General features: G+C 41.5%; 1 protein-coding gene across 3 annotated transcripts in view; it reads left to right on the top strand.

Moving 5' to 3' along the window:
* Window positions 1–24296, top strand: part of PRKG1 (protein kinase cGMP-dependent 1) — a 400374-nt gene that overhangs the window by 201738 nt on the left and 174340 nt on the right. For all 3 annotated transcript variants that reach the window (XM_052677567.1, XM_052677566.1, XM_052677568.1), the window contains exon 4: window positions 15976–16081. In XM_052677567.1, coding sequence (XP_052533527.1) covers window positions 15976–16081 — 106 coding nt within the window. The remainder of the gene's footprint in view (window positions 1–15975; window positions 16082–24296) is intronic.

Raw genomic sequence — 24296 nt, 5'->3', positions numbered from 1 at the left:
TAGAGCACTGAGGATTGCCTCGCTGCCCCAAGCTGCAAGAGGCCAGCACTCAGCTTAGGGAGAGCTCTGCTCTGTTTTGGTTCTATATTTAAAAGAAAAGAAAAAAAAAAAAAAAAATAGGGCAAGGGGGAAATGGTTGCAAACTAGCAGAGGGGAGATTTAGATTGGATATGAAGGAGAAGTTATTTATGGAATGGGTGATGAGGAACAAGTTGTCCAGAGGTGTTGTGGATGCCCTGTCCCTGGGGCAAGGTCAGGCTGGCTGAGGCTCTGAACTCCTGATGGAGCTGTGGGTGTCCCTGTTCACTGCAGGAGAGTTGGACCAGATGGCCTTTAAAGGTCTCTTCCAACTGAAAAAATTCCATGATTTTTGCCTGGAGGAAGTCTGATATTGCTGCACATCAGTGGGTTGGGTTGTTTGCCTTGGTGCCACTCATCACTTTTATTTCCAGTGCATGGCAATAGGCAGAGCCAGCAGCAGGTGTGCAGAAGCTCTTAGTTTCACGCTGAGAGGACTGGTATGGGTCAGCTGCATGTATTCTTAGTGATCCAAACACACATACAAGACATGCCAGTGGTGAAATTTCAGGCTGATTTTTCCAAGCTTTGATGATTTAGCAATGTAAGGCACACTGACAGAAACTCCCATAACTCAGTGCAGTACCTGATCGTACAAATTAAATGCAGCATTTCCAAAGGATGTTTTCCAGTTGCGACTTCAGGGGAGCAGGGAAAGACAATGTAAGCCTGCGGAACTTTTGCTTTTAAATACAAAAGAGCGTAGGTTCCTCAACATGTGCGAGCAGTTTGTTCTTGTGCAGTTGCAGAGAGTGACTCAAGCTGGATTTCATGGGTTTTCATACTTTCTCTTGTTTAAGTACTAGGGTTTTTTCTGTAGGTTAAGCACTTAATCATGTAAAACGCATAGAACTCTGCAAGCTATCTGAATGACTGTCACACAATTATTTTCCCTGTTTGTGCTTGTGAGTTGGTTTTTTGTGCATCTTTTGCTGGAGGGTTTTGGCTGTTTAGCAGCCTGGCACAGCTGACACTGCTCTTGTGACATTCCTGCTTTTCTTCTTTCCCCCATTTGAGTGTGCAGTCACCATTTTTTTGCACTTTGCTATTTACCCATTATAGCACTTATTGCTTTTCTTTCTTTTTTTTTTTTTTTTGGTCCTGTAGGGGACAGCTAATATATTTTTCCTTCAGAACTCTCATAGGTGCAGTGAGGCAGATGCTACGCTGCACTGAATTTTTCTTTTTCTTTTTGACCGTCTCATTCTAGTCTCTTTTCTAGGTAACTTTTCTTTGGAAGTGAAGCATGCTGTAGTGATGGTTTTGATTTTTCACTTTCTCAGGGTTACTGAGATTGGTATTGCAGCAAGCAGACCTTTGGGTCTGGCCCAGGGGGTGTTCTTTTACCAAGTTGAGGCACTGCGGCCAGGAGAAGACTTTGATGTTACTGAAACAATTCTGGGATTCCTTGCTCAAAGAAGAATGAGCCAAGAATTGAGCCATTGCTCAAAGAAGAATGGCTCAAGTGCTCCAGTGTCTGGCACTGCTGTTTCCATGGGGTTGTGTGCTCTATTACCAAGTGTTTCCCAACATGCTTCTGAGATGCTGAATACCTTAAGCTTAAAATAAGGCGTTGTGATTCATGTATCTTAGAGATTTTCAAATGCCTTACACAAGGTGTCTGTAGTTGGCCTTAGTTCTGCTACCTATTTTTGTACATTTTTAATAGTGCTCTTTCTGGGGTCTCTTATACTTGGATGTCAGTATTGTCCTTCTTTTAGGCTGTTGAGTCCCATTGCTAGGGATGCAGGCTTCTGAATGAAGTGGTTTTCCAGTCCTGTAGCTTCCTTTGTTCTTTGCCTTAGGAAACCAACCAATGGAATTTTATTTTTGGAGCATCATCAGCTAATGGTCACTGTTCCTGATGCCTGGCAAGCAGATCTGGTGGGAAGTTCAGAGAGTGATGGCTAGAAAAGGAACACACAAGCAATGTTTTCTCAAGAGCTACTTTTTATTGCTTTGGAACAGTGTAATTGCGGAAATCTGGCATGCTGTGAGACTTGGGGAGAGTGTTTGGACCAGTTTGGCATAGACATTACTGAGGGTGCATTGGCACATGGTGCTTCTGTTTCTTGTACAGCCCATTAAACCATTTCTTTTTTGTCCTCTAAGGTCATGGAAGCACAAAGGTTGGGAATAAAACCCAACTGCTTAAAGGGCTCAGCCCTCAGTACGTGTCTGTAAATGCCTTCAGCTCTTTCCTGTTACTGCTCTGCTAAAGTAAGCTGGTTCTGAATCTCCCCTCTGAATATATGTTGTATAAACGTGTTTAATAAGCCTGCAGCTTCATCTCTGTAGAACACAAAAAGACACACTTCATAAAAATTCAAGGAGGTGGAGGTAAACAGAAAGGATTCCCTTTTTCCCTGACCAAAATCACAGAGGCCAACAATGCCTGTGCCTCTTCCACCAGCTGGAGAAGAGCAGGGGAATGGAACGCTTGCTGTCTTGTCTCATTTCAATTTCTGTCCTCATTGCAGGTTCTGCATACTTACAGAAAACAATTTCTTTCTTATTTAAGGTGCCTAACTCAGTCAATTCACAGTAATTTCAGTGGTGGGATTAGACCAAGCTAATTCAATCAGTGGAATGGTGGTGAGCTGTAAGCACAGAAATAGCACTGCTGGGGCTGGAGGTCTCAATTCTCATTCTTTTAATATGTATCTGCACTTATATACTTCTCTGGATCATCTCCAATGCACTCAGCATTTTGCAGAAGCAAAATTCTAGGCGGTTAATGTGTTGCAGTTCCCTAAATTGTGGGTGGGGGCATGTATGGGTGGTGAACACATGTGAAGCACAGCTCCTGCAGGCAGGTCAGTGTGTCCCAGCAGGTGCCATTCACAGAAGAACAGATTTTACACACATTTTAGACTGTGGCAGCCTGCAGTGCTCCTTATCCTCAATTATCCTTGACTCGACATTACCTCCCAAAGGCATAGGAACAACTACAAATGGCTGCTGGCTGGGGATGGGAGAATTGTAACATAATTAATGTTTTCATTGGAAGAAAAAATACTCTGGAATATTCTCTTAGCATGATTTCTGAATGCTGAAATGCTTCAGTACAACTGGGATGCCTGATACAAGCACTGGCTTTCAGTTGGCTGTGCTCTTTTCCAGAGCTGAAGCAATCTGTAATACTGAGATGTTTCTTCAGCAGGAGAGTTTTAGTGGGTGCCCCTTTAGCTCGAGCCTGAATAAGTAAAGCAAGCAGGCCAACCCTTGGCTGCTGGCCATTTCCGTGCCTCTGGCTATGTAGCAGCAGGGCTGCTGTTGAGTGGTGCATGCCCATGGCTTGTGCTGCAGCCCCAGAGCACAGGGAAACTGTGGGTTGAGTGATCAATCTGACATGCTATTAGGAGCAGCATTAAGATGTGATGACTTTGTCTGCATGCTTGCCTGTATGTCTTACTGTGGGCAGGAAGTAATCTCCTGGAAAGGCACTTTAAATCTTATGAACAGGCATCAGGTACTATGGTCCTATTTTAATACAGGGTATTTTAGGGTATACTGGTGTGGAGGCTCAGGGCTGGGCTGTAATCCTTCTGAAGGAAAGATGAGCCCAGAGCCCGCCATCTCTGCTGGGACAGGTGTTTATCAAGGAAGCACCTATTTGTTTAAGAACTGTATCCCAGAATATTAAATTTGGCACCAATTGAAATATAATGCTGACTCCTGAATATGACTGCTTGTTAAAGTAAACATGCCAGCAAGGCAGTCAGGTACTGAAGCAACTTGAGCAAGAGGCTGTTCTGCCTCTTGCTAGGAGAAGCAGCCTCATTCAGCTTGCAGCAAAACATGCTCCCTGCTTTGGTTCTGACTCTTTGCGATAGCTGCTGTTACTTAGCCAGTTTTCCACTCCTAGAGACAAAGCTGGTAGTATGGGACTTGCTAATCAGAGGTGGGGTGTTCTTATTGCCTTTCCCACAGATGTGAGGCCGCTCTTCTATTTCTTATTGGCATTGCAACAGCTCATGCCAATGTTTGCTGCTGAGTTAATGGAGGTCTTATAAGCTTGAGCAGGAAAAAAAAAAAGAAAAAGCTTTGGCACCACATAACGTTCTTCCTAGTTCAGCTGATCACAGCCCTTGGTGCTTTTCCACCAGCACAACAATAGGGACAGGAGGCTGACCGCCCCAGGAGTCCTGTGTTATCTACATCATGCCTGCACATCCCTGGTGTAAAGATAAGGACCGGGTAAGCTATATGGTCATTCCCCTGTTATCATCTATTAATTAAAATCTAGGGGAAAAAACATAAGAGGTGGACTGAATGCTCTGATTTAGACAGCTGTCAAAGCACAATCCCTTTTCTTTGAAAGAAGCAAAGTTCCCACACAGCTCTGGTTGACTGTGTTACTGCTCTGTGGGAATGGAGATTACCAATAGATTGCAATAGCTCGTAGCACTGCTGTGCATTTCCCAGCCAAACGCTGTAGTTAGTGCTCTTTTCATGGCTTGGCACTCAACAGCTTGAACGTGTCAGAATTAATGAGCAGGAGAAAGAAGCTGTAGTGAGTTGGAAGCACAGAGAAGAAGATGTAAAGGAAGTGGAGATGAGTGTTTGAGTCACAGCTTAAAGCTCTGAAGATTTAGAGCACTATTATCTTGTCACATCATTCAGCTGTTTTATAACAACACAGCCAGCACCCTTTTGTATCTGTTGGTGTCACGTACACTGTCCTCCTGGGGTCTTCTGCCCTCTCCCATGGAGGTATCTCAGATGCTTCCTGCAGTCCCAGATAAGTACTCTGGCTTGGATGGGGACTCAATTGAGTTGTGAGCTACTTCAACAGATGCTGTTAAGGCATAGCTAAAACATCAGGAGCTGCTGCTCTGTGGACGCACAGTGGGGCAGTGATAGATCTTTGGTAGGAAGCAACAATATAAATATTGCTGTCCTAACAAAGTAAGGCTCTTTTTGCAGGTACCCTCTGCAGCTTGCCCTGTGGGTTGGAAGACTGTGGGAGATGGTATCTCTGAAATGGGGAAGGTTCTGGGTCTTGGGGGAGGGCGTGCAGAGGTGGAAAAGAGGTAATGAAAGGGAAGAAATGGGGTTGGAATGACATTTTTAGGCAGTGGTGGGCGATGAGCAAACAGAAGGAGAGATTTTAGGCTCTCATTGGTAATACCATGGCATCCATAAGACATCATCTAAAAAGGGAATACAAAGCAAATGGATCCAAGGGATAGCTGATGAGCCAAGCCTCTAAAAAGTGTGCTTGTGGGAATTTTCTAATGCTCAAGAGAGAAATAGCTTGAGCCTTTGGGGCTGGTGCAAGCCCTCAGACCTCTGATTGGCATTATCTGATGCATTATCTGAGTGGAGGGGCACTGGTCTGGGTTGGATTATTTCATCATCCTGTTGGAAACGTTGCTGTTAGGAAATAGAGGAAGGTTGTAAAAATGTATTTTAAGCTTTGTTTAAAGTTCAGCTTGGAAACTCTGGTTTCATCGCTGTGATGAGCAGTTTCCATCTTGCTGAGGTTTCCAGGCGTTTGATATTCCTAGCGTGCTGCCAGAGGTGTGATTTAGCTTTTCTGACCTTCTCAAAACATTGTGACTCAAATGCATATCTCAAAGTCTTATTTACAGACAGCAGCAATTTGTACTATGCTACTTCAGGAGTATAGACAGTATTTTGCTGGGAGTACACAGCTGCAAGTGGTGAGAGGTGACAGAAACCTTCACTTGCAATGCTGTACTTGGGTGTGTAGCTGGCCGCTTGCGATGCCTGAAGTTGGTGAGACTGGTGGTTAGAACTTTAGGTCTATTTTAATCAGAATGTGGAAAAGTTTGTGCCTTAGCTCTGCCTCTGTTGGTCAGGAGCATGCCTGATCTCAAAGAGGTGACTGTTCCCATGTTGTACTGCCCTGGGCTCAGCTATCACTGCTTCTTCACCATTCACAGAATGTGAATTCCAATGCTTTGCTTAATTTTATGCTGCCCTTCTACATGCAGCAGCCCCCAAATTCATCTTTTGTTTATGTGTGTCCTTTTGCTTGGCAGTTTTCCTTGCACTTCTAGACACACTGGCCGCACAATGCATCCCAGGGACAGCTGTACTAGGAGGGAGGAGGCAGGAAACCCAGATGAGGCCCTAGGGATCCCATTAGTTCCTGCAGCAAATTTTGCATGCTGGAGCTGTGAAGGGGTTTTATGCATAGCAGGGTGAGAAAGGTAGCATGGGAATATTTTGATACTTGTTACATAAAGGAAAAAAAAACCAGTCTATTCTGTACTCTAATTTCAGAGCTAACTTCTGCTGCTTTAATTAGGCTTCTCAATCAATAAAATTGTCCTGCCAGAAAGATGCAACCAGTCAATTAGTTATACATAGCAAAGTCATATATGATACTTCTCTCATCTCTGATGCTGTTATTCATGAATTAAAGCGTCCCACGGTGTGGAATTGTAAGTGCAAGTGTCCTGCTGTGTAAATGGGCTTCTGCATAGCTCCATGCTGATCTGTCTGCTTGACTAAGCTGTATGGGAAGCTGACAGTGCAAGCTACCTTTTGGAGCTAGACAGGCAAACAGCACTTGGAGCTGGACAAAAAGGGCTGTGAGATGGTTTGATATTTTTAGGAAGCATAACTAATTTTTCTCTATGTGAACAGCTCTCTTTAAAAAAAAAAAAAAAAAAAAAAAGCCTTCCTTTTAAATTGGAGAATGTATTGGTAGAGCTTTGTGCCCCCAGGTGTGTTCTTCTATAGAAAGACCTCCACCTTGAGATCATCTCTGCAAGTAGAAGAGTTGAGCTCTCCTGGCTTGGGTTTAGCACTACCTTGGGTGCAGTGAAAGAGCCAATGCAGATGTGGGGAGTGGAAAGGTACAGCTTTGTCAGCCTAAGAAACTGCATGCAGGAGATCTGAAGTCCTGGCAAAACTTCCTGTGAGCGGCAGCAGAAATGCTCACTTCTTTTCCAAGGATGTTGTGCACTTTATAGCTTTCACAAATACAGTTACTTACAAAGTGCTTCAGCTTTCCTTTTCAAAAAGGCATTGCATGTGTGTTCCTTTTTCTTATTTTCACAAGCAGACCTTTTCTGATAGCCACGTATCCTTATTCTTTCAAACAGAATATAAAATCCTATGTTTGTTTTTCCATCATTTTAAAAATACTTAGCTCCATTACAATTTCCACATATACATATCCTCCTTAGAATATTGGAGTGCTTTCTTCTCTTATTCTTTTAGCTCTGATGATAATGAAACTAGCTCTAAACTTGTGCAGATTGTCTTAAAAATTAAGCCTGAGTTCTGCCCTGTTGGTTCCCACTTCCATGCTCATGTTATGTACATTTTAACCAACTTGCCAAGCCACTTCTCAAGGTTTTCAGGCTGAACACCAAAATGTGCCTCTTTTTCAGCTACTTGGTTTGAAAGTTCCTTTCAGCAGAAGTACCATCAAAGGCACATTTGTCCAACCCTTTAGACTTCTAAGAAATGGAACAAGTGAAGCCTGCAGGACATACTTACATGGTCATTATAAACTCCTCAGAAGGCTCGTATCTATATTCACAATTAACCAAGAGCTACAGATGCTGAAGCCTGAGGTTTTCCCTTTCTGCCCTAGTAACATAAGCTGTGGGCATGTCTTCTACACCACATGTTTGCCAGCAGTAGAGTAATTCCTCCTTTCCAGATACACCCCCCACCCATTTAGCAGGACATTAGTTTCCACACTGGGCATTTTCTCCAACATGTCTCATCAGTATACTGCTATTTTTTTCCATTTGCTTTTTAACAGTGCCCCAACCTTGCTTCTTCATTTATCAGTTTCTCTTTCAAATTAGGGCACTATTAAAATGCCTCCTCTAGTGGGGTATATTAAACTTCCTGTGGTTGAGAGCCCTGTAGGCAGTGAGCAAGAACTGATCTGTAAATCTCTTCTAAATGCAAGTATGTTACTGAATTCGCTCCTCTTAGGCACGGGTTCCTCTTTGTGGATCTTGGCATGCCAGTGAGTTGATGCATCCCAAGCTGATCTCATCCCCATTTTTCTCCTTTTTGAAAAATAATTGGAGACACTTTGTTTCAACCCCTCTTCAGGACCTCAAATGCAATACGCAGTTATCAGTATTTGTTGTTTTAAATTAGATGTTTGAGCAACTAAAATTTAAGCTTTTGACCCTCAATGGTTTTTCGTTAGCTCACCCAACAGATACCAGCTGCCATCAAACTTAGAGTAGTATTCAAAGTTTATTTTGTGCCTTTCAAATCGTTCTTTCTGAACTACTTTAAGGATCGCCTTCAGCTTTCATCTTTTATATGGATGTTCAGTACTGCAATAAATACAGATTATGAAGAAGTTGGTGAGCTCTTTGTTGAGGAAGGTGAGTTTAATTAAAAACCTAGAGAAATGCCTGTATCGTAGAACTGTAAAAAGAGTGGAACTATATTTATACAGAAGGGATGAATAAAATGACACAGTAAAGGTTATGTAAAATAACGTTTAGCTTAAAGACAGCAAATGGCATCTAATTATCATTTTTTGTAATACAAATTATGGGGATGTGCTTTGAAATTCAAAGGAAAAAAAGCAATACAATGAAAGCCTTTCAAAAAGCCTAATTAATGCTTGTCTCATTAAAAGTTTTGTGTCCCTGAAGGAGGACTGAGATATCTGGAGGGGCTTTGGAATTGGGTGCAATCGAATATCGATATTTACCCTCAGGCAAACACTGGGGCTTACTGAACAAACCACTGTGGATGGGATGAGATCAAATCATCTGGTAGGAGATGTGGGGTCGTTTCCTTGGAAGCGGCTGGTGAAGGTGGCAGGGCTGAAGGCTGGATCGTGCAGCTTGCTCTTGAGAGAGAACCATAGTAAAACGGGCAATGAGGTGAACAGATCCCTTTTTATTTCTATTTTAAGTGGACCCTTTTGTTGTCACGGCAGTGTTCAGGAGCTTCAGTGGGAGGAGGTGTTGGTCCACGTTCCCCAGCACAAAATACAGAATCACAATAGAATCTGTGGTGAATTCTCTTAGTTGTACATAATTTAATATCAACTGTGTTACTCTTTTTGTTAGCTTCTAATTAAGGCTGAGCAGAAGTTGTGGATGTAGAAATGACTTGATGAAAATTACGGCTTCCCTGCAGTGTTTCATTTGGGATAACTTTGCTTTCCCCAGGTGTCTTCATAGTTGATATTACTGTAAGGTAAACACGAGGGATGACTTCATTCTGGAGGAAACGAGCAAACAAGATGCAGGCAGCTAGAAACAGGCAGAGTTAGGTAGAGGGGGACAGTCTGTCAGAGGGCTGCTCTGTGCGTCATGTAGTATAATTCAGGATTTTCTGGCAGCCTGCTAGGAGACTTCACCTACTCTGTGTATTCCTTCTGTTCCTTTGAAAAAAACCTTTTATGTGCTGCATTTTCTGTAGAGCTTGCTGAGCCCTCTCCTTCAAACTCAGAGAAGCCCTGGAGGGGGTCAGTTTTGGCGTTGTTTGCTTTCTTTTTTATATCTGTTAGTTTTATTAGTAACCGTTTCCATTAGTTTATTGTCGTAGTCATATTTGATCTTATCCAGGCATTTCTATGCAGACATTTCCAGTGCTTATTCCTATGCAAAATATACACAGATCCCGGGATATCCTGGGTCTTCATAGTTTATTGTAGCAAGAGTAAAATTCTGGAACATTTTTATGAAGTCATTTCCTTCCTGCTTGTTTCTTCCTCACTAATGCATCATCAGCATCCACTGAAAGCAGTGCTGGTCCAGCAGCCAAATGCAGCTCTTTAAAAAGCAGTACCATTCTGATCCTTACCCATTTGTCTACCTCTGATTGTATATATGTATAATGCACTGAAAAGGGGTCTTATGCCAAGGGGAGGAATGGCAAAGACCTTGGGTTTTTTGTATCCCACCCAGCATGGCTGAGAAAAAACAGTGTTGAATATCTGCCTCTCTCTGCTTTGTCACACTTGGTAGTGAGTGATGGCTTTCCTTGCGCCTCAGCTGCTGTGACCCTGCAATCAGCCCTCATTTAAGATGGAGTTAAAGGAATTTCAAGAGCAAAAACCTCACAAGGTTGCTACCAGGAAGGAGGAGCCCTGAAATCAGAATGCCTGTTGCTTAGTGTATATTGGGCACACAAAGTAGGGCTGCCTCCAGGTTAATGCCCTGGCCATGCAAGGGGATGTTAGGAACGGCGCATCCCACAACCATTGCTGTGTGCTTCTGCCTCCAGGTCAGTGCATCCTACACCACAGGACCCACGGCAATGGGAGGTGCTATTTTAGTTAAACATGGTGCAAATCCAGATAAGAAATTGATTTTATTGGAGGCCTGAAAAAAGCTCAAGTACTGAAGTACCGCAAACAGCATTTACCCTCAGTACTCCAAATGAGACCTACAGCCTGGGAACTTCAGCGCACTGAAGTTCCACAGCGCACTGTGGTTTTGTGTTACATCCGTATGTGCATTTTTGACACTGGAATAGTCAAGCTCAGAGAGGGAGACGGCAGGAAGAAAAAACAAGGAAGATCAAAGTAAGGGTGCAATCTGGCTCTACATTTGCCAGCTCACACTAATATACCAGTAATTCAGGCGCTCGTAAAAGCACACATTTATGGGCACTGTACTTTAAAGGCCATTCCCAAATGGGCAGCCCAGAAGATATGGATGGAGCAGATGCAAACTTCAGTGCACACACAGCACGTTGCTGATTGTGCTGTGTTTGCTACAAACCTGTGCTCATATAATGAGAAAGATGCAGTTGCATACCAACTCCAGCCACAGGATGCAAAAGTATTGTCTTCTGCTTCTGTGGATATTTTCATTTTTTATTATTGAAATCCAGTTTTAGGAGCACTATATGATATAAATCATGCTGGAAGAAGAAACGTTAATGTGGGTTTTTTTTCCCTATCTTTGCTTGAATGTTGCATCTTTCATTGTCCCAGTATAAAAGTACTCCTTTGTTCATGCAGCATGAAGTGGCAAAGTAGCACTGTGGAGTTCAGTGAGTGGATCTGTTGAGAAAGCAGAGAATATTGGGTTGAACAACCTCCTTGTATGGGTGCCACTGTTGTCAGAAACTGAAAGCACAATTGTCTGAGAGTTGAGAAATCTGTTGTTGCTCCAGCAGTTAAATAAATCCCCTCTGTGCCACATCCTGCAGCGGAGCCTGCTGGGTCTTCCTGCATCATTCATGGTATGTCTGAAAGGGTAGAATAATGCAATATGCTCCTTCTGTTTAGTTAAACGTACACATGCTTTTCATCATTATTTTATAAGATACACACTATGAGACAGAAGTCCTGGAAATGACTCTATTTCTGCTGCAGCTTAATTTTCTGAGCACTCCTGCAACACCGAACACAAGTTAGGATGGGTACTTACCCCCACTGCCAGAAAGACCCCAAGGACACAGTTCTTTGCCTGAGGCTTTTCTGAGCTGAGAAACAGTGATTTGAATAAAACAGCCTAAAAGCAGAAGTGAGGCAATGAATTCTGCCTGCAGGGCTGGGCAATGAGGGACTCCAGGTCCTGCAGCACAGTCGGTACATGCCTCAACTGAGGATGTCAATATTGTTTTCAATTAAACTTTCCAGTTCCCCCCGCCCCTGTTTCCCTTCCTTTGCATATAGCGCAGAGAGAAAAGGAATGGCTCCTCTCTGAGCCTCGAGCTCTTGAGTTTCACCCACTGGGTCCACTGGGATAAAAGAATGGAAAAGGAAAACTTCTTCCTCTGGCACGACGTGCCCCAGTTCTCACCACACTGCAGCATCTCCTTCAAAACAGTAAGTCTAGCCACTCTGAATACTGGAAATGCGAACTTGGATATCAAGTTCTTTTCCCCTGTCCTGTTCTCATCTGAAGAACTGTGGCTCCAACAAATGCGGTGGTGATACTATGTTGATTTTTCTGATCAACAGCATCATGTAAAATGAGAGTTTTTGCACATTTACAAGTGGGATTTAGGAATCAAAGAACTCCTTGTCCTGGGCATCCCTGTTGCCCCTTCATATTTATCACAGTATGTATCTTGCAATATACTCCAGGTTGTGAGCACCACCCATACTACTTTTTCATTTGTCATTGCCAGACAAAATTTAGTGGCTTCTGGGATGATCAATGATTGCATTGTGTGGAATTATAGAAATAAAGCTAAGCCCCAGACGTCACATCTGAAGTATGAATAAGTGCAAAGGAGCCCATCAACTTTAATTGTAGTGTAACTCCCTTTATCTCCTTTGATTGCAGTATAATATTTTATTGAGAAATCTTATGAAACCCGCATTACAGATAGATGGACACACATCTGTTTTCAGTGTTATTTACCACTAGTTTTTACAGTCAGAGAATAAGCTTTCCTCCTGAGATCATGCTTCCCAGAGAGTTTTCTAACACATGCTTTATGCAGAGGAATAGATGAGAAAATCACTTCTCTCTATCTTCTATGACTCAGTTGCTCGCTTTGGGATTGACTTCATGGTGTACTTCCCACGTACATAGCTTTCATCTCCGGGGCACTCATAAATGTATCTCTTTGAAGTTGCTAACATCTTCCAATCTCACAGAGCTCGTGCTGCTCCACACTCACCCTCCAATACATTTATGGAGGATTTGAAGCCTAATGAGATGATACTCGCACCTGATTATAAGGGTCTTATCGGCATCTAGATCTCTGCTGTCATTAGCTATTATTGCAATATTGTTTACCGTCAGGCACAATAAAAGTATCAGCAGAGAGTGTAATGAGCAGTACAGAAGGGCAGTGTCTGCATGTGCCTTCACCTGAGCTGCACAGCCCTGGGTAGTGAGCTGCTGTGCATCTGTGTCTGTTATTTTTATGTAAAGTGGTTGTGTGTAAATGTGTAGCTACACCAGTAGTGATGTAGTTGCATGTATCTACTTGCAAGTATACACATATATAACTTGGGGGTGCCAGAGGGTAACTTCAGGGAGCTGTGGCTTTTTGTAGGCTCATTAAAAGCCTCTCCTCCTGTGCTCCCATGCACACTGCCAGGGCTGCAGCCATTTGTCTTACAGAACAATTTCCGGCAGACATAAATGGATCCTTGTTTTGCTCGAGAGGCGCTAAATTACCTGTGCTGTTAACCTGGCCGTATTAAGAGGCTGAGTACGAGCGTGCATGGCACATGCCGGCAGCGGTGCCTTTCTGGTCTTGGGGGACTGATATCAGAAACGATGTAGTACTTATATTGCGTCTGTATCAGAGGGGAATGAGGGAATGTTGGCTGCTTATCTGGCTCCTCGGTGCCCGTGTGGATTGCAGAGATAGGTGGTATCTCTGCAGCTACAGCTGACCCTCTTGTGCAAAGGAAAATACACCGCATAAGATTGCCATCGACTACACGTGTGAAATAGAAAGATGAGTTAGCTGCTAGCTATCAGTCAGATTTAAGCAGTGATACTGCACTTCCTATGAGTGTAAGTGGCAGATCTCCAGCGTAGCAGTGAGGTTCCTTGGGTGGTGCTGGATCTGTGAATGGAGCCCAGCAGGAGTTTGGCCCCAACCGGATGCAGCCATGGAGGGCCAGCTGGCTGGAGCTGATTCCGGGAGGAAACTCCTGCTCTTCAGCTGTTGGCATACAGTGATGAATCTGTTAAAATACATTGTGAAACTGCGTCGGGCAGGATTATTTATGTGAAAGATGCCCTGTCTTTCAGAATTACAAGAGGCAGTAGAAAGAACAGTAAACTCAGATAATTGCTGTCTTTGGAGCTCGCTCAACTTGTGGTGTCTCCTGAACAGCTAAGCCTTTGCTGTGAAGGTTGTATGAAAACAGTACAGGTGGAACCTCTAATTTCTCCCTACACAATGTCAGCACTTGATGAACCGATGATCTGCTAAGATGTGTTGGAAAATACGTGTTTGTGGCAGAGCACTGTGATGCTGTTGGATTTTTGATTCCAAAATATAAACTGTATTTCATTCATTGTTTCCACATTTGCTAATTTTTTTAAGAATTCTTTTTTTTTAGTATGAAATTACCCATGGTTTTGCCATTCATGACCAACCAAGTTGCCTTATTTACCTACCAGTCCTTCACTGTACTGTATAAAAAACAGCCTGAAATGGTCAGGCTAGCTGAAATTACCTGCACTTCTTCGCATCTATGGAAGGAGCTCCTTTACAAGCCTATGTTTTCATGCTCCCACTAAATTTACTGAGACTGTGCACTTTCTGGTGACTTGATGTCAACCTTCATCAGCAAATACAACAGGAGAGCTTCCTTACCAGTGTCCCTCACCACTCTGTTAAATAAAATTTGTTTCTTCCTCTTTTATCAGAGCTCATCTGAAAACAAGTAAATGACTTAATGTATGAGAAGAAAAACAGAAAAATTGGGATCCCATCCGTATTACCTGTTTCCTCCGCTTTTCAGAGTGGAAAGTGAAAAACTGTATTTTACGGAAGGGTCTCATACTAACAGCTATAAATCATACTTTCCAATCTATCTAATTCTAAATCAAAAAGCATTTCTCAAAAATGAACTTCTGTCTTGAAAACTACACTCCAAAAAGAATTTTCTGATAAATTCACTTTGTTCTGCATTGCAATTTGAGAAGAAAAATTGTGATTTGCACTTGTAAGATTTTACTTCCTGTGACTGTTGATATGGGTAAAACCACAATAACCAGACTGTGAACTGAAAGACTATAAAATAAAAGCAAAATAATTTATTGGATTTTATTCATGAGAATGTATCTAAATATTTTATTGAAAGTATTTTCTCACTATTTTTCCCTGTAGTGAAATGAGATATGAAGATGGAATTTATTGCAATTACTCTTTGAAAGAAAATACGACTGCAAAGGTCTTGAGAGTAGTTTTGTTTACTTGAACATTTCCTCTAAGAAGAAACTCTTTAATAGTAGGACTGTGTATGAAAGCGTTTATAGTTAATACAATGTCTCAGCTGCTTTTAAGATGAAAATCTGGACCATTTTGGTGTCTTTGCATCACCTTCACATGATACTGTTTTCTTTTAGCATAATGCAATATTAATCTTTTTTATTTGATTTTGCAGTGGGATTCTTACTTCAGGAGTATATGGTGTAGTATGCGGTGTGTAATAATGAGTTCTTGAAACTTATCAGAAATGTGGCTATGAAAACTGAAAAAAAAAATATTTGAAAGCTCCAAAAACTGTAATAATACCTGTGGACACCTATAAGGTCAATGAGAAGTTTGTCATAGAATCACAGAATTCTATAGAATTTGTTTGAGTTGGAAGAGTCCTTTAAAGGCCATCTGGTCCAACTCCCTGCAATGATCAGGGACACCCCCAGCTCCATCACGTGCTTAGAGCCTCATCCAGCCTGACCCTGAATGTCTCCAAGAATGGGACATCCACCACCTCTCCGGGCAACTTCTAACTGTGCCTCACCACCTTTACTGTAAAAATCTTCTTCCTTATATCCAAACTTTTTGTCACATACACTGAAAGTAGAATGAAGCCTTAATGATTTGTTCTGCCTCTCAAACGTGATAATGTGCTAAAAACATCCCCAAATCACTCATTGTTATTGACCACACATCAAGAGTGATGTGTCCCAGTTGATAAACCCAGCCCCTAATTTGTTGCCTGCTTTCAGCTTGACTTCTCCCCAGCTCAGTGGCATGATTGGTTTTAGACAATCTTCCCATAGCCCACGTATAGTAGAGATAAAATTTAGCTAGATGCATATTTTGAATCGCTTCAATGCATGCTTAGTCCATTGTCTGGCAGATGAGTTTAACATTACTATTTTGAAGTATGTACCCATTTTCATGTTTTCTCATGACGTAATTAGTTTCCTCTGCATTTCACAACAAATTTTCAAATTCTGAAATTTTGCTAATTACATTTTTTCCCTTGTCTTGTTTTTTTTTTTTCTTTTTTTTTTTCTTTTTTTTTTTTTTTTTTTCCAGCTCTCGTAAATGTGAAACTTTGGGCTATTGATCGGCAATGTTTTCAAACAATAATGATGAGGACAGGCCTCATCAAGCATACTGAGTATATGGAATTTTTAAAAAGGTATGGCGCTTGTTTTCTTTATAAGAAATACAGTGAAACTGTTGTCCTCATCTTTGACTTTTTTGTGAATGCAGTGTTTGATTTGTGTTCTTTCAATTTCTTTTTGTTTGCTGTTTAACCATCTGTAAGTGGTATCCTCCAGCCAAAGTTGGGTGATCACCAAGAGGGGTTGCATTGCTCTTTAGTTTCATTCCCATTGTGAGTTATTCATTTGCAAAGAGTGCCACAGCCATCATGTAAATGAAGCTTTGCTATGAGTTATTCAAAGCTTCTATATTGCAGAAAATGCCCATCAAATAAAAACCTCCCTGTGGAAGCATCTGGTTGTAGAACCAAGTCCATTTTAAGTGTACTTTTGCATTTCTACAGGCAAAATGCAAGTTTCTAGTGAAGCAAAAGCTGTGGATTTCTGTAAAGTGTGGTTTAAATGAGCAGCAAGAAAAGCATAACCTTTCACTCTTTAATTTTGACCTCAGTCTCACAAACATCATTGTGTTAGTGCTACCATCACAAAGTATGGCAAATCCTCCTTACCAAAGCAGGGGCTGATATCCCAATAATTCAGATCTGTCATAGCAGTGAACAACTGCCTACATTTCGTATCAGCAAAGCAATAGCAAATAGGAGCATGACATCACCGAATCCTGGAGAAAAAAAGTTGCCTGAGTCAGAGTGATGTTGTAAGTAATTCCATCATTATTAAGTCATTACCGCAGCAGATTTGTCCCAGATCAGAACGTTCTCTGATGAATCACTCCCCTCCCAAGCAAAAGTGATGAGAGGTAATTTACCTGAGAGGAACATTCTTTTGCTGGAAGGTAGGAACTTGCACAAATTTCATGCAATTTGGGCTCCTTTTCCCCACCTCTCACCATGGGGAGGCTATACTTGATATCTCTTTTTCTAAAAAGAGAGGTAGTAAAAATCACTTACAGATATTAAATAAACCTATGCAATTCTTTAGCTGGATGCCACAAAATTGGGCAGTCCCACAGGGGCCAGGGTGGGTGACCTCTGTTCCCATCATCTGCAGGGAAAGCTTTGAGGATAATTTAAAATTAGTAAAAGATTGATAACAATAACAAAGTAGTAAAACTAAAGCGATTGGTGATGTGGCCTGGCCTCTGATGAGGACAAGATGTTGCCCCAGAGAGGACCAGGAGCTCCATGGAGAAGTTCTGCTGCTCAGGAGCAGCCATCAAAGCCCAGCTTTTTCCAGGTGTCTCAATTGTCTCAGTTTGTGGTTATTCACAGGTGTACTCAGGAGAGGAAACAAAAACCTGTTGCTGTGTGGGAAGCGTTTAAAAAACCATGAATTCAAATGTTAACATGCAGTGGCCTTTCTTGTGTGCTGGTGAATGAAACAAAGAAAATGAAAGTAAGATCAGTTTTGGTTGTTACTTTGCTCTGGCTCTCTTTGGAAGAAGATGCTGTGCACGTAGTAAGTTCTTAAGCTTTGAGCTTTAATAGAGCTTTTCTAGATCATCAAGATCAATTTGGATGCATGTTGCACTGAGCCTGCCCAGCTTTAATTTTAGAGCTAATAGTGTAAGGAAACAACTGATGATTTTTCTCTTACTGTATCTTCTTGTTCACGACAGTGTGTCAAGAGTGTATTAATGCTGAAAGGCTAAAAAAAAAAGTTAAAGCAAATACATTTCAGAAAGGCCAAAAGCAAGCAAATATGTTTTCTTTAAATCTTGCTATTTCAGTTTTGGAAAATGTTTGTCATACAGAATGTTGCAGCATGGAACAGCATCTTTCCATTACATTGTCCAGTTGTGCTCTATGCATCAATAGCTACTTCAAGCTCAACATAAATTCTTTTTTTAATTTAAATGAGGTACTAGATGCTCGTCTGTAAGGATGCTTCCCTTCTAAACATTTAAGGAAAAAAATACATTAAATCTTGAGAGCGAGGAAAATGTTGTCAATTGTTTACTGTATTTGTTCTTTTTTCCTTTCCTTTATTAATAAGCTAATGAAAATGTTCACCAAGAAACAAAGTCAAAATAAGTATTTAAATGAAACCTATTCACAGAGAAGTGAGAGAGACTGGAAAGCATTATCTTTGCTCTTAGCACTCTGAAAAAGTTGTCTTTCATAATGTTTTCATTAGTCACAGTAGCGTAACAGTCATTCTCTTCAATAGAATGCTTTTGCCTTCAGACAAAACACAATAGAAATGCATCTGGTCGGGGTGAGATGAGATCCTTCATATCTTCTCATTCATCTTACTGACAGTAGCCACAGCACATGCACAGGTGTCACCAGGGCTCCATTTGGTCACTACAGAATACTACCTCTGTGGCCAGTGTTTGTCATCTGCTGTGGTTTTCTGTTGAAAGAACATATTGATGAAATGGATCTGCTATTATTTGCTTAGTTTCACTCTTTTATCTTCAGAGAATACATGGTCTAGTCCTTCCTTCCGAATGCTGTGGAAAACCATGAAATGTACGTTTCCTGGTTAAAAAAATCCCAGTCTATCTTTCCAGTGGATACTGTGCTGGAAAACTGTCTCATCATCAGCTCCAAGGAGTGGTACATAGCTCTCCTGGATTTACAAAGGTTGAAATAACTATTTGATGTACATAAAACAACGATAGTCTGGAGCTAGGAGCAACTAAACATCCTCTTTTTCATAGTGTTTAGGATGAACTGGTCTCTTCATTCCACTCTGGCGCTTGTAAAGTTAATGGATGATCCTTGAAGTGATCAAAAGATGCCCTAGTTCCATAGCAGTACCTGCTTCAAGTAGAGGAGAAATCCAGGCTGTTTTTTGATCACTGCATGTATACCAAATACCAAATCATAGCGCTGATTCCCTTTGAAACACAAATTTTCAGTAGCTCATTATGTAGCTGAATCCATGCTAGATTAAGCTAGCTCAAAGCACAGCTAATGTGCAGGCAATGGTAAAGAGTTAAATTATATCATCTAAAAAAATCCTGAAGGTTTAGTAACAATTTATGGCTGAAAATGCTGAACATCTCATCTTCGATCTTTACCCAACTTAGTGCTTACTGTGTATCATTGAATATACTTGCCCTTACACGAACAAGAAGTAGCATTATTCTGCTGTGAAAATTGTAGCTATGCTAAATCCACCATCTCCATACATCTCACTGCAACATTCGTAGTGCTAAAGTTATAGTGATTTTCTTCTTAAGCCTGTAATGAAGAACAGTGTTTAAGCAAGATCAGAATATTTCAGTTAGGGGGAAAAAAAAGCATTTATACAATAAAATTGTTCAGGAAATATAATGGGAAAAGGGAGCAGGTGTAGTCATTTCCTGCTAAATCATAAAAGTTTCAAGTTTTCAAAGTTTTCAAAAAGACCAGGATACCTTTTGAAGAGTAAACATTATCTTTTTTTTTTTTTTTTGCAAAAAACTGTCTAGATGTGCCATAAAAAAACAGCCTGTGTTCTGGTCCACCGTGTGAACTCTGATTCATCCAAGATCCTGGAACAGATCAGGCAACAAATGATGAATATTGTATGTAGCCTTGGAGGAAGGATCTAACTTTAGATGCGGAAAATTAAAGGACATTACATGCTTATACTCACACAGCCTTGAATCTTGCTTAAACTTTATGTTAATGTCAGAAACTCTGATCCTGCTGAAAAAATCCCAGTCTTCAGCTTATAAAGTTTTGTTGTAGTGCTTTGGCTTGATCTTGAGTCTCTCTTATAATCTCACTTAAGTCAAAAAAGTTTAAGTGGGAAGTTTTAATCTGATGAAGTATGTCAGAAATGTGACTGTATGCCCTCATGGTTTATCGATGTGGGGAGTCGTTATTTGTGTAGAAACACAGATGTAACTGTTTCAATCCTGAAATCGGAGGCAGAGAAAGTTTTGCATTTCGTTTGAGTCATTTATAAACAAGAGGAAAGCAAATACAAAACTGTGTGGAGGTTTATCAAATGATTGCCTTTGGCAGATCGCCTGCAGTTTCATGCAAAACATTTCACACAGTGCATCATAGGGTGAAATTATACTGGACAGAAGTGGGAGAGAAATTAAAAAAGTGAGGCAAAGGGAGGACAGGCTTTTGAAAAAGAGAGTTGGAAAGTGAATTAGTGGAATATGTATACATTAGGATAGTTTCAAGTGACTGAATCTGTGAAACAGGCCTTGGCCTAAAGAAGGCAGTTTTTGTGGAGGACTGGAACATAGGCAAAGTGAACAGTGGGGATAGCTGAGAAAGAGGAAAAGGGAAAATATTTCCAGAAGATAAATAAGTACATTTATTCTTAATGCGAATTCATGTGGAAGGACAGAAGTACTGGTTCAAACTGAGACCCCATCTAGACCAGCATCCTTTTCATCCTAAGATGGTGCCCAAGGCCAAAATGATGGGCCCATCCTGCTTGAGACAGGTGTGCAGTGTAGGACTTTGAAGACCAACTGTGTCATCTTCCAGTGACGCTGCTCACCTTCTCTAAGATGTGGCCATCAGCCACTTCTAGGATCTGCTAGTTTTCCAGGACAATCCAAAGAATGTCACTTGCAAGAAGGAGTTGAACTGTTGTGTCAGGACCAGATTCCCTCTGACCTCAAAGGCATCAACAGGGCATTCACCCCAGCTGCCCAGACTGACACCAGCTCATCTTGTGATCTATGAACTGTGCAATGCATATTGTGACAGAAACCATAAGTCCAGGCAATGGTCTGCTGGTGGAGCAGAAATTCTTGAAACATCCAGCTAGCATCTCCCAAGAGCTGAAGATGAAATGATGTGACTTAAAAGTCAGCTTCCTCAACTGTGCCCCAAAGTGACCACAAATAATATGTGCTCATATTGCGTGTGACATATTGCCCAGGAAAGAGTTAAAAACAGAATGAGGTAATTAATACATAATTAGACGGAGATTGCTTTCCAGCTCCTATCTGTGGAAAGCTCTGAATCTTTTTTTCTCTTCTGAAGTATTCACTGGTACTTTTCAGGCCTCTCTTGCCTGTTAGCATAACTCAGGCAAGGCAGATCGCATGCCAGACACAATTCCAGTCTGTTTTGCAGAGCTGTCAAGCACTTCCTTTCTCTCTCAAGATACACTGCTTCTTTTATCGCCTAACACTGCCTAAAATCCACAAGTCTGCTAAGAGAGGGAAGATTGAATGACTGATCTGCATTAGAACACAGTGGTGATTTTAACTAGAAAATACAATCAGCTGGACTCCTACCACATCCGGAGACAAGACTGGCTTTGAAGAGAGCACCTGGAAATGATGGGGGGCTCTTTCAGTGCAGACCTCCATCTAACAGCTGAGATCTTTAGTCACCCTGATGCCACACTGGGGGTTAAAATTGTTCTTTTCCATGATTGATCAATGTGAGTAAAAGAGGAATCATTAAGATGGCAGAAAATCAAGTCAACTTTGAGTCCATTTAGTTCAGAATTCTTTGTGGGCTTGTAGGACTCCTCAGTTATCCTTAGAATGAAGAATGAATTCATCCTTGTTTGCAGCAAATCAAAGAACTTCCCTAAGATGGTTTGCCTTTCGGTGTGTTTTTTAAAGGTGAGACAAAAATACAGCTTAGCCCTTGACTCAGAAGGTGGTGTTGAACTCATGTGGGCTTCTAGTGGGAAAGGCTAAGCTGCGTTTTGGCTTTGGAAATGGCACCAAATCTTGCCTGTCTGTTGTTTTAAACTCAGTTGGGCTCAGGATTCTTGAGGGTGCCTTGAAGGAAGTTTGTGTGTGCAAGTGGCTGAGTGTAAGGGATGGGTTTTGCCGCACCACGGTGCGCGGGTGGGTGCTGAAGCAGAACTGAAATGATGTGCCGCAGTATCAAGCTGTCAGCTTTCAACAAGAAAAACAGTCTTTATGTTATCTTCTGGAGGCAAGGAAGGCAGGAGAGGAGATTTAAAAATAGTTTTGTAATGGCTGTTTTTTTTTAACATAGCCTCCATAATCCCATGGTGATGCTGTTAATGCTTGTGAAGTGGCTGGGACAGGCACTTTTTTTAAGAAGTGGAGAGTTAATATTGACCAATTACGGTTTTGATTTAAGGAAAATGTCTGTTGGAGGCAATGCACCACAAGGGAAAGGGAGGAGGACTGAAGAGAAGGAAAAGGTACAGCATTCCTCATGATCCAAAGCAGGAGAAAGGGAGAGGAAAAACACTCTTTTATTTCAGCTCAAACAACCACAATAGCCCAACCAATGAAGGGAATTGAAGGTAGCTCACCCCAGACCACGCTCAGGAGAATGCTGGTCTCCATGAGGCATGCTGCCCTTTCCTCTCACTACTGCTGCAGATTGACAAAAGCAGTGCTTGCACACAGCATATCTGGGTGCTTACCCAGCACCTGGTTGTGGGTTCAGCATCTGCTGCTAGGAATACTATTCATACGGACTGATTTGCTCTGTTGCTGCTCTGCATATGTTTACCATCAGTCAGAGAATTCTCACTTCAGACTTGTGGGTTTTTTTCTGTTTCCACATGTGCCTGTTACTTAGCAGGATTGTCTTAAAGTAAAATGGCTTTTCCCATTAAACATGCTTCCAGCTGAGACAACTTCAGGTTTTGATCTGCAGTTCAGCAGTAAATAGTTTACTGTTGGTGAGGTGACGGGCAACAGGCAGTGAGTTTGCTCCTGATGTCCATTTGTGGGGCAGCTGAAGGCTTTGCTGAAATGTGGAGTTGACTTCTTTTGCAGGGAGACCAGACCAGGGAGTGCAGAGAGGGAAGAAGGATTTTGGAGTCCTTGAGTTTCTTTGCCTAGTCTTTTTTCTGGGAGCGGTAAAATCTAATTTGCTGGTAGGCTATGGAACATACTGTCATTACATTTCAAAGGAAAACAAATCAAGATCCTGTCTCTGTTCTGCCACGTAAGGGCTTCCCTTCCCATTCCTCACCCCCCCATAGCAGTGATTGTATGAGAAAATACCTTCAAAGATGCGGTCATGATCTCAATTCACACAAGATCATATTTTGTGTGTGTTAGCCTTTAAAAAATAATGGCTTTTTTAAAAAAAAAAAAACTTCTAAATTCCAAAATCACTTTTTTATGACAGATGCTGTCTTTGATTTGTCATCAGTTACTGTTTCTTCCTATATGGGAATCATGTTTTACTTTTCTATGTATGTAGCATCTGATCAGAAGTGCAGATCAGTCAGCCAGAAGTATTTTACTGGCAAACCAGATATTAGGATGGTTTCTTGCAGGCAGAAGGGACCACCACCTGGTTCTGTATTGTTGCAGTGGTGCTTCAGAGCCATCAGGGTGCTTACATTTGACATTCTGGCTGTCTGGAGAAGAAGAAATCCTGTTGGTAATTTTGTGTCAGGGCAAAACCAATTCCTTCCTGCTCTCTAACCATCACTGCTATCAGGATTTGGAGGACAGGGGCTTTCTAAGCTCCCAGACAAACTGGGCTGAGCAAATGCGTTAAATGGTTCTCTGTGGTGAGTAGGAAATCAAGCTCCTTACAACTCAATACAGAACATTCAGCATAACTGGAGATTTGTTAAGGTGTCACAGTTTGTTTAACGTTATTCAATTCATCCTTACCCAGTTGACATATTGTGGTATTATGTGGATGTTTGTGGCTGTGTATACCAGGGAGATTATTTTCCTTTGCTTGCTAAAATGTACTAAAGAGTAGTCACCTTGAGATTTCGGGTTCATTCTGCAAATATTGAAGTAGATGAGTATATTTAAGATTATTCTGATCATGTGATAGTGTTGCTCAAAATGAGACTCTGCATGAGCTCCAGAACAAGAGCTGCAGCACATAACTGTATGCTGGAGAGCCATGCGTGGCTCTATTGGGGTGTCCCTTACACCTGAGAAGATGAAAAGCAGCCCAGAATAACTACACAAGGTGCGTTTGGTTGTTATTTTGCAAATGCTATATGATGATAATCACAGAATATCTCAAGTTGCAGTGAAACCATTAGGGTCACCAATATTTCTGACATTTGACCAGTTTAGTTGCGTTTGGTCAGTAACACTGATTTTAATGAATTATGCAACAGCTCAGAGGTGGAAATGGAAAAGACAGTCAATGCGAAGCCAGCATTTTTTAAACGGGATGATAGTGTTCTTAGATAAAATGCATAACAGCTCAAATGGGTTCCAGATCGTAAAAGAGGATGGATGATAGAGCTGTGAGAAACAGTAGGCTCTTAGAAAAAGTAAGAAGTGTGGCCAGAGGTTAAGCAAGGATAGCAATAAGCCTGGTGTTATAACACTGGTAATTC

This window comes from Tympanuchus pallidicinctus, unplaced genomic scaffold (genome assembly GCF_026119805.1).
Source record: "Tympanuchus pallidicinctus isolate F22 unplaced genomic scaffold, pur_lepc_1.0 scaffold16, whole genome shotgun sequence".
Classification (NCBI taxonomy): Eukaryota; Metazoa; Chordata; class Aves; order Galliformes; family Phasianidae; genus Tympanuchus; species Tympanuchus pallidicinctus.
The sequence above is the reverse complement of the archived record's forward strand: the minus strand, read 5'-3'. Positions and strand labels throughout refer to the sequence as shown.